The 18691-nt window shown below is 35.2% G+C and overlaps 3 protein-coding genes across 4 annotated transcripts in view; all 3 read right to left on the bottom strand.

Annotated features, from left to right (window-relative positions):
- LOC134845545 (Golgi reassembly-stacking protein 2-like) overlaps positions 1-18691 on the bottom strand; it is a 581279-nt gene that overhangs the window by 246493 nt on the left and 316095 nt on the right. The gene's annotated exons all lie outside the window — the stretch shown is intronic.
- The window catches only part of LOC134845546 (uncharacterized), a 334750-nt gene continuing 316100 nt past the window's right edge, over positions 42-18691 (bottom strand). The window contains exons 2-5 of the mRNA XM_063862482.1: positions 7003-7300; positions 3402-3486; positions 3180-3300; positions 42-401 (exon numbers count right to left, since the gene is read on the bottom strand). Of these exons, the coding sequence (XP_063718552.1) occupies positions 257-401; positions 3180-3300; positions 3402-3486; positions 7003-7290 (639 nt within the window). The 5' untranslated portion in view covers positions 7291-7300 and the 3' untranslated portion in view covers positions 42-256. The remainder of the gene's footprint in view (positions 402-3179; positions 3301-3401; positions 3487-7002; positions 7301-18691) is intronic.
- LOC134845547 (uncharacterized) lies at positions 7747-10459 on the bottom strand. Its single transcript, XM_063862483.1, has 5 exons — positions 10221-10459; positions 9686-9740; positions 9161-9284; positions 7872-8014; positions 7747-7807 (listed from the first exon to the last, which is right to left on the bottom strand). The coding sequence occupies exons 1-5, from the start codon at positions 10281-10283 to the stop codon at positions 7779-7781; spliced, it is 414 nt and encodes a 137-aa protein (XP_063718553.1). The 5' UTR covers positions 10284-10459; the 3' UTR covers positions 7747-7778.

An 18691-nucleotide genomic window follows, 5' to 3' on the forward strand; every position in this document is an offset into this window, starting at 1 on the left:
TTCGATTAACAACTTGACGACTGAAATATTCAAAAAATGTATCGACAAGAAGTTTTTACTCAATATTTATCGAACACACAAGGCAAGTCAACAAATTCAAGACTCGTTTACTATTTTCTTCAAGGAAGCATTTCAAAGATAAACTTTCCAATTATTCAGTTCATTGTCCATAGAAACGCCAAAATTCCATATTCGAATCCCAGCACTGGTCTAAACTCATCTTCAGTTTTCGTCGGAATATTAACTCGCACAAAAACTACAACGAGTACAAGACAGTGTCGTTGAAATCTGCATCCACTGCCAAAGTGAAAGGTATGTAATGTCCGTCAATTTTTGCAGATATTTGTTTGTTGGCCACTTTCGGAGATATTTGCAGCTTGGTTCTGCTTACTTCGAGAGACCTAAAGCAAAAACTGTCAGTTTCAACAAATTATCATTTTAAAGAGTTTCGATAATTTTCAAAGAATTAAGTGGACTACTCGATGCTCCAGTAGCCAAGAAAAAACGGATACAACTTTATATCTACTTGCAAGGCATTCAAAACAGGCGAAACAGAGCTTCGCGCCACTTGTTGTAAAGAAAAATAAATGCCATTATTAAAGCGTGAAAAGCTAATTGTAAAACATGGCGTCATTCTTCAATTTATCACAACATTTCAGGAGTGGGCACGATCTAGCCATTTTCTAGCACCCTTATGATTCATTAAAGCTCATTTAACAGACTCAAACCCGGAAAAACATCATTTGTGAAAAACGGATACATCGGTGCTTTTCTCGAATTTTTGCAATCACTAAAACAAGTAACTCAAAAAAAGACAAGGCTGCATTCATTGCTTTCTTCTAAAAGAAAAAAGTTCAGCGATATTTCTTGGAACTTAATTAAATGCACCACTGCCGGAAAACATCGAAAGGATTTTTTACTAGAAAAAATCCTTTAATCACAAGAAAACCCGTGCTGCGGCAATCAGCCGACAAACTTAAGCAAACAAACGATAGCCCGGCATTTACTTTTTCAGCTGATAAATTTCCGTTTGCAAAAAAGAACAAACCCTGGCCGGATTCAAACCCTTCGTCGTGCCAGGTTTATCAAATGATTCTTTGATTCTGTAGTTTTAACATGAAAAAGTCTATGCGGGAACTTTGGAGCACTTGTTAATCACACGCGTTTAAATATTCAAATATTTCCAGCAGTAGAAGTCATTTGGGAAACTAAATTAATTAGGTGAAATACGTTTTAAAACCAAAATTACTGTTTAAAAGAGCTTCACAATGGAAACAGGAAACAGTCGCGACCGAGACGAATAAATCGGTATACAGCCGGGATAACAGACGACATTGTTCAAAAGAAAAACACCAATTTTTTAAACCATTTATCATCATTTCTAAACACTAAAGAAGTTGGAAAAGAAAGCATTAGGAAATGAGACCCGGAGATGAAATGATTTAATGACAACTTTATAATATGCCCTTTGCGCATGCGATTAGTTCTCATAGACAACAGAGGGTTGGAAGTGTCAAAAAACTGCAGGAACGAAAAAAAATGAGATTGAAATTTTTTCAACATTTTTCCACTCTCGAAAAAGAAATTATATGACCATAAGCTTTTTGAGCTTCAAAAATGGTTTATGACTGGCACTCTTTTCGTAACGTTACCAAAATTCGAGAATTCAGAAAATCAAAGTTCATTTTTTGAAACTAGTAGTCATTCACAATTTTAGTGCACTTTAATTTTTTGCTGTTCGATTGGTGACTTTGCCTAACTTTAACATAAAGGCGAAGCAGCGCTTCTCAGAAAATTGCAAGAACACAAGAAAATAGCTTTATAAAGTAAAATTTACACTGAGGTGAAGTTGCACTTCACATACACAAGCAATAATCTGACCGATAACGCAAATGGGAAAAACTGAATGAGTCTACAAAACTTCTTAAGTGACGCACGACATTTTTGAGTCTACATAAATACTAAGTGACGCAAGCCAATTATGACGCATTAGCAGTACCAGTCAATTTGAAAAAAAAAGAAATTTACCAACTAACATGCCTCAATTTATAGAGCGGAGGCAGTTTAGCTAGTATACGAAAAAAAAATAATTAAAAACATCCAATCCTGTTCGAACCCTCTCATTTTGTTATTCGTATCCTTCCCTACCTCTACGCTACAGATCCATGATATCTTGGAGCTTAAGTGCTATTTGTAATATAATAGTCTGTGTTTATATCCTTAGCAATGGCTATACTTAATAGCTGGTTATTGATCAAAATGAACTCATTTTGTTGCAACAATATTTGCGTCGCAACAATATTTGCGACTTAGGTTGAAAAAAAAAGAGAGTTCATACTATAACACAAGCTTTGCTTGGGTAAACAAAGGAAAGGAACTGAACTTGAAAAGAAATCAAATCGCGATTAATGAAACTTGAGCGTGAAAAAAAAACACCAAGACCTATACAAGTATTCACTACGTTCATTGATTCTTAAAAAATTGCTATGGAGGGAAATCTTTTTTCTGTTCATTTGATGAATTTAAAATCCATCAACTGTGTTAACTTACTAGTATTCGAACGTCAAGACACGTGCTATCAAAAAGCCGTAAAGGTGTCACCAAAAGTGGGATCAATATTTGCTACTTAGGTTAGAAAAAAGAATAGTCGTACTTTAACACTACCGGTCACTAAAGTTTGCTATCACGCTACCGGTCACGTGCTATCACAAAGCCGTAAAGGTGCCACCAAAAGTGGGATCAATATTTGCTACTTATGTTAGAAAAAAAGAATAGTCGTACTATTATACTGCCGCCGGTCACTAAAGTTAGCTAGTATGAGCAAAGGAAATTAACAGAGTCAAATCACGAAAAACCTTTGAGCGTGAACCAACTTCATAATTTTTTCCTTGAAAAAAAAACAAATCATCGCGATCTGTATAAGTGACATTCTCTCCGTTTTTAATATTAAGAATTTAAAAACACGAGCAGCAGAACGCAGCTTTCAAGCGTTAAGTCCCTTTCAAATGAAATCACCTACATATTTCACATATGAAATTTCATATATAAAATAACCAACAGACAAAAAATGCATCGTCAGGCAGCCATTCAATTGTTACACAGAACCTCCTAATCGAACGCTCAAAGCAAAAACAAACCCTCCTGAGACTTCGGCCCAAAACAAATAATTTAACACTTGCCTGTATTTCAAGCCCAGAACTGTTTCACACTGGATCAAAACCGCATCCGATTTTGGCATGTACTCCATTCTGCAGACATACGACCGTAGGCGAGCAGCCACAATCAAGAAGATTATAAAACCTGCCAACAAATTATAAATCTTCCAATAGTTTTTTTTTAAATCAAATCAATTAATTGATATTTATGATATTTAATCAAAAGTGATTGACAAAAGTACTAACTTATTGCTGGCATGCCGTAAACTGTAAATTTGTAGACCCAGTTTTGAAACAACTTCCCACTTTCTATGGATTGAGTGAGAGTCTCCTGAGACAACATAAATGATACCAATAAAACTCTTTTACAAAAGGTTTCACTTTTTCATGCCGCTGTATCTGTAGAAAAAACTGCAAACAGGTTGTTGAAAAAATGTCAATGAACACAAAAGAATAAAAAAACATAGCTAGGAGACTAGTGGGAAAATGCCCAGGAACAAGTAAAACGGAAAATTGATTGATTTGTGAATATTTTCCAATTTTGGAAATTCTGAAAAAAAAATTATTTCACCTAGAAGCTCTTTGAACTAAGTTTTTTTTTAATTGAAATTTTCCATAAAACTAACCGGCTAGTCTCCCGTCCCCCAACTGGACTTTCAAAAATCAGTTTTACATTGTCATTATTGATTTTACATTGATGCTTCGCTTTAATTGCAATACAACACATACATAGCATGACAAACTAACCGACAGAAATTGAGATAAAAGCCGTAAAAAAAACCTTAAAAAATGATCTACCAAAAACTTTCCTATCTTTGTCTTCATTTTGTCAAAAAAAATTTCATTTCAAGAAAATATGCCAAGAAATTAAACAATTGAATGTAAACCGAGTATCGACTAAAACTTATAAAGCCGAGAATTCTTGAGCAGATACACGCTGCGCCGAAAAAAAAACGATTTAACTGGAAAAACTCAATTGAAAAAAAAAACTTTCAAGTCTTCCATCAAAATGTTTAATTAAAAACCTTTTGCTCTTCAAACGAGCTGATATATTATAAGCCGAAACCTATTTAGCTGAAAAAAAAGGAAAAGATTTCAACAAACCGAGTGGTAAAATTTTAACCAAGTTGAAAAGTGCGGAGGGGAGCGTCAAATTATGTTTCCCTTAAAACGACCAAAATTAGGTCACTAAGCCGACAAAAAATAGGCCGAAATGATTTGGGTCGAATGAAGTGTTTAAGTCGAACAAAAAAAACTAAGAAACGTTTTCGTTCAGTGAAATTACGAAAAGCAGGAGTAAACCAAACACCAAAAGGAACAGTTAACAAAAAATGCGTACAGCAAAAAAAAATATTCCAAGATGTGGCAACTAATCCGACAAATTATTTGCCGACAATTTTATATGAAACAGATAATTTCCCGTTTGAAAAACAGGTCCTGATCAGATTTGAACTCAGGATCATTGCCGTCGCAGGCGTATTCGTTACCTCTAGGACAAGTGGACCAAGAAAAAATTTGATTTAATTATGAAACAAGGTATCACTTGAGATGAGTCCAAACGTCCACTTGAGATGAGTCCTGTGACCAAAGTTTTTACATGAAACAAAGCCTAGTACCCGATTGCCACGCCCAAGCTTATCGTAACGGTAAAACTCTTAAGACTTGAATTCAAACCGCAAAAAAAGCAAATTTTGGCGCAAACTAAATGTTATAAATTTTCTTTGAAGAAAAACGAAACAAAGTACGACCTAAATCGCTCGTGGATTAAGCCCTCCATGAAGAAACACCCAGTGAAAAATCTACAAGATATAATCTCTCGTAAGACCAAATCCTATTTGAACAAAAAATCCCCGAATTTTTTCAAACTCCGCTCACTAGTACTTAAAAAATGAACGTTTTGAGTCCGGAGACAAATGTTTACTTGCTAAAATGGGGATCAAAATGAAATAGCAAACTAGCGTCAAACCTGAGAAACGATAATTATTCTGGGAGTTTTTGGGTTTGAATCTCTAATCTCTAAATTTAACGTTTCTTTAAGCTAAAAACTTATGCAAACCCCAAATCAGTAGTAGTCCTAGAGGTCTTAAGTTTTAGATAGGTAAAAAAGAGGGTTTCCAGGAAAAGAGGACTTCCTTCAACACTATCCCGCATCCCCATCGAAAGGGGATTGGGATTTTTACGCCTGTGGGTTAAATGCAATTAAAATTTTATTCACTTGCGCAAAATGTCAGATGAGGGATTCGATGACTCGCTGAGAACCTTTTTCCCATTTATTTGACTTACCAACTGAGGCACATGGCTGATTAATTGTCTTATTCAAAGCTTAACTTTATATGCAGTCAAATGTGAGTTGATTCGTTAAAATTGCAGAAAGTCACGCAAAAAAAACGATAAATGCATTTGTTTACATGGTAGATAAAATGGAGTCAATAAAAAAAATTATAATTCATGCAACTTTAACAGTTAAATTACCAGGATATTGAATTCAAAAAAGTGTATTTTTCCTAGAGGACTTTAGTCCTAAGCAACTATATCGGGGGAATTTAGCCTCAATCCCGACGTAAATGACTGATAAATAACTACACTCCTTTAAAACGACCAATTATTTTCGTAGAAAAAAATAAGACTAGAGTTGATAATGACTAAATTTAGATTTTGAATGAAGCTTGAAAAAAATGAGCGTGAACTAAGAACAAGCAAAAACGAAAAAAAAATCGACACGACTTATATTAAGTATCTTCACTATGTTCATTGAAACTAAATAGTATCTGAACTCTACGGAGAAAGAGACTGAACATAAAAAACCTGCAACTTACATTAGATTAAAGCCCAAGGAGGCAATAATGATCAGTTACTATTTTCTTCAAAGTTTCGTCAAAAAAGTCATAAATAATGAAATTAAAAAAAAACGGCTTAAAAAGACAAAAACTTGAGGTTCAACAACGTTTGAAACTCATCCACGTATTCCAGTCAATTGCGCGTATGCAAAACTAGGCGATCAATAGAAATGGGCTACTAAGATAAACTAAAAAAAACACTCCTGTTATGTTATACACTACTGATGAGATCTTCTCCTGTTAACCTAAAAGGAAAACGAATTATTCGCTTTTATGAAAAAAAAACAGCAATCCAAAAATTCCAAATCAAGCGAGGATAGCAGGTTGCTGTGCATGTAGCACAGAATGTTCCAACCACTTTCATAAAAATACATAACTTTTTTCAATTTTTTCTTCAATTTAGTGCCGTTTTTTTTGAGGGTGGTGAGATAAGAGAAATAAACAAACGCCTATAAAACTAACAATTTAGATAAAGTTGACAGCAGTTACCATCAAAAATTAAAAACAACAATGGCATAAAAATTTTTAAAAAATTCTAATTTCTACATTTTTTTGCACATTACTGTTTAAAATTTTTTTTAGAAAACTTTGATCGCCAAGGAAGCGCTAAATTAAGCTTGCACAATTAGTTTTTCTTTTCAAGTTGAACCCAAAGCTTTTTTTTTAGATCAATTGACCAATTTCCATCAATTGTTATACATCACGAACGTTGATCTATCGCGTTACTCGTACGAAAAAATTTAAACGTATTTCTCGACCATGCAAAAAAAATCGCGTTACTCCTACGAAAAAATTTTTAAACGTATTTCTCGACCATGCAAAAAATTTTCAAATTTTTCAAATATCGTTTGGATCACGACTGAATGGGCTTTTATATCATATATCACTCGACCCATTCCGATGATTATTTGTTGTACCTATTTTGCATGGAAAACAAAGAGAAAAATTAAAACACACCCTAATACAAAGTTCCTCTCCATTTTCAATGGTCGGAACAATAAAAATCTTACTTTGACGTTCCATGTAAGAAAAAGAGTAGCAGCCATTGTTCCCATAAACATCAACCGGATCACTTTCACGTCTCGATTTTGATGAGCCACATACAACACATTGGAGCCCCTTTTCTGCAAATATTTGGTCAGCTGATCTCGACTGATTTTCGAGCCTCGTTGGCCCATTAGTGAACATACTCTTGGACTGAGAACACTTATTAGATTAAATGCGGTGTTTTTCTGACGTTGATAAGTGAAAGATCGGATACATCGCCAGTTAAATCTACGGAGACTATTTGAAATCATAATTCGTCTGATCTGAAAAACAAAACATTTTCAAGGTCAGATCTAAGAAAGATCGGACAATTGAGATGTTTCTACGCCCAATACATGAAATTAGCAGTCCCTATTTCTTTGGTTTTCTTTTCGTAAAAAAATGAGATGTTTTGAAGCTTCCATCAAGCACCACAAAATTTTTCGTTATGGCCAAGAAAGATCGAAAACAATACTTTTAAATTTTTCATGGAGGCCGGTCGAAGAGAATATGAGTACATGAGTAGAATCAATTGCCCTGATATTCGAGCAGTTTTTTTATAAATCTCATCCTATTTCTAATTCTTTAGGGGTCTGCTTTTGGGCCATCCTCTCAATGCCCCCGCTACCAATATTATCAAACTCAAGGTAGCCTGCAGACAAAATTGACCAGCAATGTTTCCTCACTTCTTTGCTACTCTAACTTAATTTCACAAATGAAAAAGTCTATTTCAAATGTACAATTGCTGGTTCAGAAAGATTTACTTCCGGCTGCTCTTAGTCCAAGAAGCTGAAACGATAATCAGTGATTTCACAACTGAAATAAAAATTAACGTTGAAAAATAGAAACTTGCCTAGAAATTTTGAGTCGAATATACCACGTGGGTGGAAATGGTATTTGCCCATGCGCCCTTTGACTTTGAGGTATCGCGGCATTGAAAATTGGAAAACTGAGCTGTCAAATACAGTGTCTTCAGCCGAGAAAGGAGCGACTTGCCTAAAGAAAAAAGAACTCGTTAATTCATTTGAACATATGATGTACAGATATGTCATCAATACTTTCATCATTCAATTAAATCAAGGAGGACAGAGACTCACATAGGATAAACAAGGTCGACTAATCCCTAAATTGTTAGACTTTCAGTTTAAAAAAATGACAATTGGTGTGCAATTTAAGAACACCGAAAAAAAACCAAAACAGCTGAGGTTCCTGTTATGACTTAAATGGCCTTGGCACCTCATTTGGTTTTTAAAGAAGGCAACAAACTTACTTTCCGACTGAAATACGGCTTAGACTTGTTCTAGCAGGAACACTGGTTCTGTTTAAGGCGATGAACATTAAAACGCTGCTAATTGAATACAACAGCAGGTATGTTTTTTTAAGATATTTTGGGTGCAAATGCATATATGATAGCCTTTTTTATCAAACATTTAATGGAGCTATTCTCATGCTCGAAGAAACACATCACCGACAATTTTAAGCAAATATACGTTTTGTTATTGTTGTTGTTTGTAGCTGCAAAAGGAAGGATCGTCCAACTCATGTCTGGGGGAAAGGAAAGGAAGGATATCTTCAAAAGGAAGGATGTCTTCATTGTCGTTTATTTTCAGTACTCCACAATCGACAGTACTGAGTAGAGCTCGATCAAGGGGGCAGTTTTTAGAACAGAGAACCGAGGAGCAAAACTCCCGTGCCCGGTTTCAGCTGACAGTTTTTAATTAGTGCAAAACTCCTAATTTGTGCCGTTATGTTGGTAAATTGAACCATTTTCCAACTGCCCACAGTAGTCTAGTTTTCGAGATGTTGGCTTCTATGGACAGTTAAAGAGGTGGCGTATGCCATGTGGATTAGAGTTAAAGTTAAGGCAATTGTTTTTGATGTTTAGCCCAATCTCGACAGATAACTACTTAATTGCGTGCTCTATCCACAGCGGAGTTGAACAGGAGTACGTCGTGAACTTCTCTTAAGACTGTCGACTAAGGCTGTTTTCTTTCAAAGCTATTTCTGGAGTTTGAGAGCCCATCAGTTTGGAGGGATGTTTGGTAACGATCTACGTCTTTTACACTACTTTGCGCACTTTTTCAAATTTCTGAATTGAAAAACTCTGAAAAAAAATCTCGAGTGGAAAAAGCTCAAACTTACGCAATTGCCTTTGACCTGATCTCTTTGTTTAACCACATGTAGTATTTCTGTTCGTCTCTGCTGAACTCTAGTCGGGCGATTGTTCGATAGTGCTTTCTAGCACTATGTAAGTAGTTAATAAACCCTAAAACCAGGCAATTATGTCAAGTTTTCCCCCAAAAGATTATTTACATCAATAGATCAATCCTGTTGGTTTACACGGGGATAGGGTACTTCCAACCAGCTTTTTTGGTCCAATTAAAATTCCATTCAATTTCAAAATTATCTTGTCATGAAAGGAATAATATTACAATAGTTACAAAGTATGGTCATAAATTTGTTACCCTCAATTGCTTATCAGCTTTATAAATCAATGAAACTGAAAAACTCTTAAAAAATCATGGTACTAAAACAACCGAAGCAGATATTGGCCAGATGGGGGGGGGGGGCAAACTATCAGGATGCTCGAGAGCAAACTGGATGTCAAAAAATTACCTTCAATTTGATTAAGCAAACGTGAAGTGGGAACTTGAAAGAGCTACATACCCAAAAGTGAAAACACAAGTGATATTTGAAGAAGATCCGCTCTCGGAATTTGAAACTGAAACAAAATTGATCATCGACACCTTTTCAATAGATACGCGCCCAATTTCACAGCGGACTAGCAAGGGCTTAGCTAAAAACATGGATAGCAGGTTGCTGTGCAAATACCACAGAATAGTGCGACCGCCATAATTTAGGCTTTTCAAATAAAGTCAAACCCAAAAAAAACTCTTTCGATTTTTTTTAACATTAAAGGGTGATTAAATTAGGTAAAAAATGCAGAACGAGAAGTAATTATACGACACGTGACCCATACAATCTTTCCTTGAATTTGTCAAAATCGGGAATAAAAACGCTTCCTAAGTCATAGTTCTTTTCCTTAACTTCGTGTGAAGTGGTCGAACACTCAAGAAACTGGATGAAAATGGTCTTCGACAAAACTAATCCGCAAAATGATCATCTAATCCAAATAGAAAAATTCAACCGTGATTAATTTGCATCGAGCAGACAAATAGTCTTAAGAAACCAACAAACTTACCGCAACAATAAGCGTTGTAAATGTTAACCCAGCAGGACAAAAGCAAGAAAGAAACATATCCATTCTTGAATAGAATCGATGTCTGTCCTCAAGTACGTATACTAGTTGATGTTTCTTCTGTTCTTTATTCGGCACAGTATGTTCCGAAGTTTCATGTTTAAAACTCCAGTCGCTGGATATTTTTCGGAAGTTTCGGAGACAAACTGGGTTTCTTGAAATTAAGCGAGAAATAACAAACATTCTAGAAAAAATTGTAATGATTTACAAACATAAACAAGACTGCTCGTATCAGGGCGAAGCCCTGAATGTTCCGACTGCCTTTTAAGGTTTAGGGATCAGTAATAACATCCCCCACACGCCATAAAAACAAAAGAATAGATTTCGCTCCTTGTAACAAATCAATTATGGCTAATAAGCTTCTTTCAACCAATTTAAAACGATTTCTAAGACGGGTTAAATCTCCGCTTACGCGTTTATAGCGCGAAAAATATCGCGCGTTAAATGTCCCAAATTGGTCAAAATGGCAATTTTTAAACCCCCATAACTTTACGAAAAATGATCACAGGTGAAATATCTTTTCAAATTTAAGCTCAGGATAACAATAACTTTTGAATGATATAAAAAACTCCATCAAAAATGGTTAGTTAAAAAGTCGAAATTTGTCTGAATGAAAAAAAACCCACCCGAGCACAAATATTCCGTTACTTTCGTATCGAAAGTCGGAACAATAAAACAAGACTGCTCGTATATCTGTGTTCCTGAAAGTAACAGCCCTGAATGTTCCAACTGTCCCTTAATTGGTCTCGAATAGTGTTTGATCAATTTTTGTTTAAATGTAAATTTGGTACTGCCAATCTCAAATCCAAGTGCTAACATGAGTAGACTAGTCAATCAGCAGAATGCTCAAGAGCAGAAAAACTGACAAATATTGATTTATAAGAGCTAATCGATAAAGCAATTATTAGAGCAATTTTGGCCATTTTAGCCAATTTGGGACAATTAACGCGTGATATATTTCGCGCTATTGACGCGTAAGCGGAGATTTCATCCGTTTTAGAAATCATTCTAAATTGGTTTAAAGAAGCTTATTTGCCATAATTGATTTGTTACAAGGAGCGAAATCTATTGTTTTGAACTTTATATGGCGTGTGGGGGGATGATTTTCATAGAAAAATTCTCAAATTTTATGTTGTTTATGTCATTACTGCTCCATAGACCTTAAAAGGCAGTCGGAACATTCACTCAGATACGCGCAGTTTTGTTTCAGTTTGGAACGATTATGAGCTCAGATAATTTACCACGCGTAAAAAAATCGAGTATTGAAACTATGAAATTTTTATTAGATAACCGATGTTAACCGCATTTGTGTTGTGCAAGCATACTCGCTTGGCAATCCAAAGATTTCCGAATCGATACCCATATGCTGCCAACTTTGAAAATGGTTTGAATTGAAAAATACCACCCCATGCTTATATAGGGGCGGATTTAGGGGGGCGGGGGGCTTGGCAGACGCCCGCTCTCAGGAATTCGACCCCCTGCCAACCCAAAGGGTCCCCCTTTGATACTTTTTAAGAAATCCATTTTTGGCTAACCGACCCTAAAATTTTTCTAAAGGCGCCTTTGGCGCCAATATATTCTATTTTTAGGGGGGAGCGCGCGCCGAAAAAACGATATTTTTTGGTCAACATTTTCCAAAAAGTGCCTAAAACGCCTTTTTTGGACTGTTTTTTCAAATTTTTGCCTGCGGCGCAGAAAATGTTGCCAAAAAAAGGGACTAAACCATGCTTAGGGAGAGCTCAAAATTCAATTCGATCGACCTAAAAAAAAAGGTCGAAAAAATTTTCGAATTTTTTTTGAAAATCCGCCCCCCCCCCCCTCGAGGAAAATCTTAGATCCGCCCCTGATATATATATTCCTCAATTTCTGCGAAAGTCGAATCAAAAACCTTGACAGATTCGGAGCAGAATTTTGGGTTTATAATGGATTTTTCAATCCAATAAAGATACCTTTGCTCGAAGTTAAGAAGACCGTTCTCATTTATTTACAGTGAAGAGCCTACAAAGTCAATTTAACTGAGCGAACCAATGCAGTCTTTGCCCACATGTCTCGTTTTCTCGAACTTCAAGGTTTTACGATTTTTTTAAATTGACAACATTATAATGTGAAGCAAAAATGATATGAAACAGGTTACAGCCATGCTATAAAAACAAATATATTTTTTCGGACATCAAAATCCAGGAAACCTATGTCGCATTGATTTGAATCGTTCACTTGCAGTATTTTTGCCGCAGTTGAGGCTGTTTCTGTTGTTTTCCAATGAAACATCAAGGATCGCAGAAAATAAGAAACAAATTTTTATGAATTGTCAGATTTTTTGATGATCTTTGAGAATTAAGTTCAAAAATTTCTCTCAATTTGCTTGTCTTTTGTTTTTGAGTCATTTTTAGGAGGAAAATTAGAGAAAAAAATAAGCTTACGCCCTTGTTTTTCATTTGCACCATTACGAAATGAAACTTAACCGAAGCAAGACAGTTTGAAACCAAAAATAAAGATTTTCTTAAAAAACGATTTTGAGTTAGACCACGTGAACAATCCCCCCCAAATGGATACAGTGGGATAAAATTCACTTTGTTTTTTTTTTTTCACTTTTTAGCAAATTGCATAATGCGGATTTTCAATCTATTAGAATGCAGTATTTTTGAGATAAAAGAAATAAATTAAGTTGAGCAAATATTTGACCAATTAAAAAGCCGCTTGGTCTCATGTATTTTAATGAAACGAATGTTCCTTGCTAGTCCTATTATGACTTATCTAAATATAAACTTAAACAACTTGGATTGCTATCAGCCCGTCAAAGTTGTCCAAATTATCAAAACGATATTTACTGGACCGAATAGAAATCTAAGGGTAATTATGCCTGCTATTAATTCTACCCAAGGATGACAAATTCTATCCCATAGATTGTTGAATTCGTCTTTTATTTGATTGAAGTGGGGAAGAAAGTTCACTTGGCCGATGTGGTGTTGAGGGGATGTTCACATGGGCCTTTGAATTTCAAAAAAAAATTAAAAATTTCAAATATCTTATATGGTTGATTCTTTTACGAAACTGAATTTAACGTTTCAGGACATTTGTGTCCCAGAAATTTATGTCCCGGCAAAAACAGTCCAAAATACAAAAAGTGTCCCACACATTTGGTTCCCACACAAAATTGTCCCAAAACTGTCCAGGCTATTGCCACACTAGTTAATGACCGGATTGATTTGATAAGCTCTCAATAGGAAGGATTAAATTGATAAGGCCACGCAACTGAGCAATTAGACCAGAAATTACTTTGCGCAGCATATTAGAGACAAAATTAACTCAGGACTCCATTTACACATACCTACACAATTATCGCTTGATTGATAATGTTGCCAAACAAAGGCACGAGAGATCATAATTTCATTGTTATTGCTCTCGAGTTCAAGTTTACAAGGGAAATTCTTATGACGAACAAAAACAACGAAATGCTAGTTTATGATGCATACGCATACTTCAAACATCGGATTCTAACAGACATCTCAATTTCGTGGCGATGTGTTTTTTCTAAATGCAATGGCCGTGTGCGCACTTTCCACGATAACGTCACTATCATAAACGATCACAGTCATTTTCCCGATCCAGCCGATATTGAAAAACGAAAATTTAGGACAGCTCTCAAAACAAGAGCAGTTGTGGCAGATGAGCCACCACGTCAAACAATTCTTTCCGTCCAAAGAGAGATCAACAGAGACTGCAACAGTAATCCCGAGCTATTCCGCCAACCAGAGGACGATTAGCAGAGTAAAACAGAAAAAACGGCCCAGAATGCAGGAACCCCAATCCTTAACTGATTTTGAATTGCCAGAATTGCTGAAAGTGACACAGTGGCGAGCGTTTCCTTCATTTTGACTCTGGACCTAATGATACCAAGCGAATAATGGTTTTCACGACTCTTCTGGGACTTGATCTTCCCAGTGGCGCTGATGATTGGTTCTGCGATGGCACCAGAGAAGACATGCCCTGAGACAGCCCACCCGATCTTCAATTACTTTGAGGACAATTACGTTGGTCGGCTCTCAGCGGCAAATGGAACCCGTCAAAACCCCAGATTTGACGTTGACAGCTGGAGTTGTCATCAACGTGTGATAACCGGGCGACCCAGAACCAACAATGCTGTTGAAGGTTGGAATAGCAACTTCGTCAAGCTCGTGAACGGCAAGCACCTATCATTTCCCGAACTCATAGAAAAATTTCAAGACGAACAGAAAAATGCTGAATTCTTGATCGAAGAAATGTTCTATAATTTCGGACTGTTTTGTCAAGGACACAAATGTCTGGGACATAAATGTCTATGCACCGAATTTAAGTATACGTGCCAAAAATCTGAATTAAATTTTTTTTTAATTATAAATATTGGGCCGAACATAAAATTGTTATCATTTAAACTTTTCCTCAAAACACACTTAAAAACAATACGAATTAATTCAGCGAAACTCTTCGGCGGAAGTAGACACTCACTTCGTGTTTTAAACGTAATCGGAATGAGCGTTATGAAACGAGCTAACTTTTTGCAAATAATATCAAAATTCTGATGGAAGCAAACCTCACTGCCTTTCACGACACCGTAATATGTTGAAATTATTTGTATATTCCGTTTTTTCTTCTAAAGATGCCTCAAAGTTTTCTGTCTTCCGTCTAAAATGAAGTAACTGCTACCTTTTAATATGAGCTGATGTTTGATTGGATTTGCACCACAGGACAACATCTTAAAATTTTTGAGCATTTTTACTAAGCTTAGTTTTCAGTATTGCAAGACATTGTCATGCATTGTCACCACAGTTCAACATTTTCAAATATCTTCCACGAACTAGCCCATGCGCAGAACCACACTATGTTTGAAGCAAATTGGAGTTAATTCTGTTTGGACACACACTTTGGATAAAACACAACTAAAACCATAACCATTTCACTTTTTCAGCAAACACTATGAGCGATGGTATCGAACGTTTTTGGAACTACATGAAAGCAGCAAGTATACGTTTTTGGAATCTTTGGATCATCACATAGTTTACGTTGCTAATATCATAATTTGGATACATGAATGACTTTTCCTTTATCTAAATTGTTCAGGAGCAAGAATTTCGAATAAAAGTATCAATTTCGATAATCAAATATTCGAAATCCACGTCAATTGTTGAAAGCAGACTATTGGTCTGAAAATAAGCAGATCTTCGAAGAAATTCTTTTTTTTTCAAAATCGATTTATTTGAACTAATTTGGAAAATATCAGAAAGCTTCTGTATGAAGCAACTATTGGGTTGCTAAAAACCCGAGAAAATCAATCAATCATTTTTCTACTGATGCCATCAGGACAATTGTTTTCCCCTGATGGGTGATTTAAGTTTTACAAATTTCATAACTATCAGTTATTTCATCATGATGTGCAGACAAAAACAAAGAAAATATATTTCGATTCACTTGACAGCATATTTGTTGTGATTATCAAGCCTTTTAGCTTACAATTCGCCAGCTTTTTTAAACTGATTGAAATCTTCTAATCCGGTTGAAAAACTTCTCATTTTTCCTTTCCTGCAAACTCGCACGCGACATTGAACGATGGTTCAGAATAACAAATAGGCTTGATATTTTATCATCCTCTCTTGCGTTGTCTGGTTAAGCGCATAACGTGCGCACTTCAATGCTTAAATTGCTTTATTTTTATCTCCAAAAATGACTTTAGTATAGTCCATCGCGCTTATTGCAGAGACTTTTCATTTTACGATTGACTGACCCCACATTATCAACGAATCGAAAGATCGCGTGGTAACGAAATAGTCGTTTGGTATTCTTTAATAAAAATTTTAGAGAACGGAACGATCTTTACTTTCAGAAATGAATTAAACCTGTGGACATATGGTAGTTTAAATATGAAAAATTAGTAGACATAGGAAGAGTAACTGGAAAACCCGAAACTGGCCATAGTAATTGCAAATTACGATATAGCTTAAACCTCCAATATTTCGTTTGTTAAACATGCAAAATTATTTCGCTGAAAAAGCTTAAACGAGGGAACATGAGTAGATTTAAATATACAACACATAGATAAATAAAATATATCACTCCTTTTTTAGTTCCCATAGCCATAAAGTTGATAGATAAAAACTTTATATTTTGAACCTACCATATTTAGATTTAAAAACCCAATTAGTGCCAATTAGTTTATAAATTGTTTTTTTTTAATCACAATATGGTGGGGGAAGATGTTTCGACTGCATTTTGATTTTTAAAAGAAACTATTTATGAACTAATTGGTTTTTTTGTCATTTCAGCTTGAAAGGTAACAATTTTCGGGCATCAATCAGATCAAATATCTGGCTTGACACCTGATGGTCATCTTTTTAAGAGCGTGAGTTCCAGCGAGAAAGAATGCAAATGGAAAAAAGCTCTAGCACTTGATTCGTATTTAGTTGATTTTAAACCGCCAAGAATTTCTCAATTTTAATCAAATAATTGCAGAAAAAATATATATCCAACACAAAATATTTAGCACTCAAAAGTAGACCTTCCACAACTTGTCTTTGAATTTTTTCTTAACAATTTTCATCCATTTGAGTTAAATAGGCGCCGACATGGATATTAAGCGGTACCAGAATAACTGTTGAAAAACGAAGGCACCATAGAAACAAAATCACCTACCAAAAAGTATCATTTTCATTTATCCTGGCTCTTCAAAAACTTTTCTCATTATGGACTGCATCGCAGAATTATGAAAAGACAAGAGCCTTGAAATGAAATAATACAAACTTTTGAAAACATGTCAAGGAATAAAATTTTCATAAGAACAAAAAGCTTCTGAAAAGTGATTTGCCAGATAAAAGGTGCTTTGCAAAGTAGATTTTTCAACATATTTCGATATTTGAAACTCATACCTCTGGCTCATTGGTCAATTTATATGCCACATAATCCAAACTATTTCCACAGACGAGAAGTTTCACTTAGCAAACAAGCAAAACATGGCATCAGGTAACTTTAAAAACAGCAATAAAAAGCAAAAAAATCTTTTAAAATATAAATTTTGCCGCAAGAGGTTAAAATTAATTTCTCTTCATAGCTGCACTAGATCGCCTTCGTGTCTTTCAAATTTTAAAAAAAAGATCAATTGTTATTTATCATTCTGCTGTGATTTCTAAAAAATGAATAATTCAAATTGACACTAACAGCTATTCACATTTTTTCGAGCCATTTGCTCTTTTGTTTGCGTAAAACATTTTTTTGCCTTAGATTTAGCAAATGATTAAGAAAAAAATTTAAGGAGAAATCACAAATCAGACCAAAAAAAACTTGAGCGCGAATGATTATTAAGGATTTCTACTGACAAAAAAACAAATATCTGTGGAACCAATTCTTTCATCATTACTTAAAAAAACTTAAGTATTTGCTTGTTACACTCATAGGCATAGCGGAGCTTCGCATCACTTGCGATCAAATGCGAACGTAGCATTTCAAGCTAGCGAATAGATAAGGATAGTCAGTTGCTGTGCAAGTAGCACATAGTCTTCCGAAAAAGTTATTTCATGCATTTTTAAACAGTGTTGTTTTTTTTTGCGTGGTGTGATGAAAAGATGAAACTTAGGCATATATAACAGTCACAGTAAAATAAGTAAAGGGCATTAGGGGTTTTACTCCAAAAACGGCGCAAAAAAATTCAATGAATAAATTTACTGGAATAAAAACTTAAAACTTATGGCTTATACTTCTATATTGTGCCTGTTCGTTTGCTTCACTCGCTCGAACTTAGACTTAATTCAAAATTTCAAACGGGTTTTTCTCGAAAATTTTTTCAAGTTTCTAATATGTCGACCGAATCAGTACTGAAAGACCTTTGATATGATAAATCACTCCACGCATTACAATGATTGTTTGTGATAAAGTTTTTTTGGTAGAAAGACAAAATAACCCTGGTTTTGCGTGAAAACAAAAACCTAAAAGACACTCGAACTAAAACACATACGAATACAAAGTTTCTCCCCATTTTTAATGGTCAGAACAATGAGACCGAACAAAATACTTTAAAAACCAACCCTGATACCGCAAAAACCAGGCCGACACTAATTGAGCCCAAAACATTAACAATGACATAAAATTCACATGAAATTTTTTTGGAATTGAGTTTTCAAACTTGGAACTTTTAGACCCAACGACTTGAGTTATTTAAACCAGAAATTGAGCACAATAGTTGAGCACTACATTATCCTAAGATGAGCAATACTTTCTGAAAAAAGTCAGGCTGACACTCAAACCCAAGACCTTAGGGTGCAAAGGCAATCGCGTTACCTCTCGATCAAGCAGTCTGGGAGTTTGTAGGGTTCCGTACTTCAAGTTTTTACAGATTTAACTAACTACCAATTACAAGAAAATTACCCTCTCGATGTAAATAAACAATGAAA

This window comes from Symsagittifera roscoffensis, chromosome 5 (genome assembly GCF_963678635.1).
Source record: "Symsagittifera roscoffensis chromosome 5, txSymRosc1.1, whole genome shotgun sequence".
Lineage (NCBI taxonomy): Eukaryota > Metazoa > Xenacoelomorpha > Acoela > Convolutidae > Symsagittifera > Symsagittifera roscoffensis.

Excerpts from the sequence above, each read along its gene's own strand:
- LOC134845547 (XM_063862483.1), bottom strand. The coding sequence starts at position 10,283 with ATGGATATGTTTCTTTCTTGCTTTTGTCCTGCTGGGTTAACATTTACA. Across the intron at positions 9,741-10,220 it reads TTACAACGCTTATTGTTGCG|TTTCAAATTCCGAGAGCGGA; the intron begins GTAAGTTTGTTG and ends ATTTTGTTTCAG. Across the intron at positions 8,015-9,160 it reads ATCAGGTCAAAGGCAATTGC|GCAAGTCGCTCCTTTCTCGG; the intron begins GTAAGTTTGAGC and ends TTTTTTCTTTAG.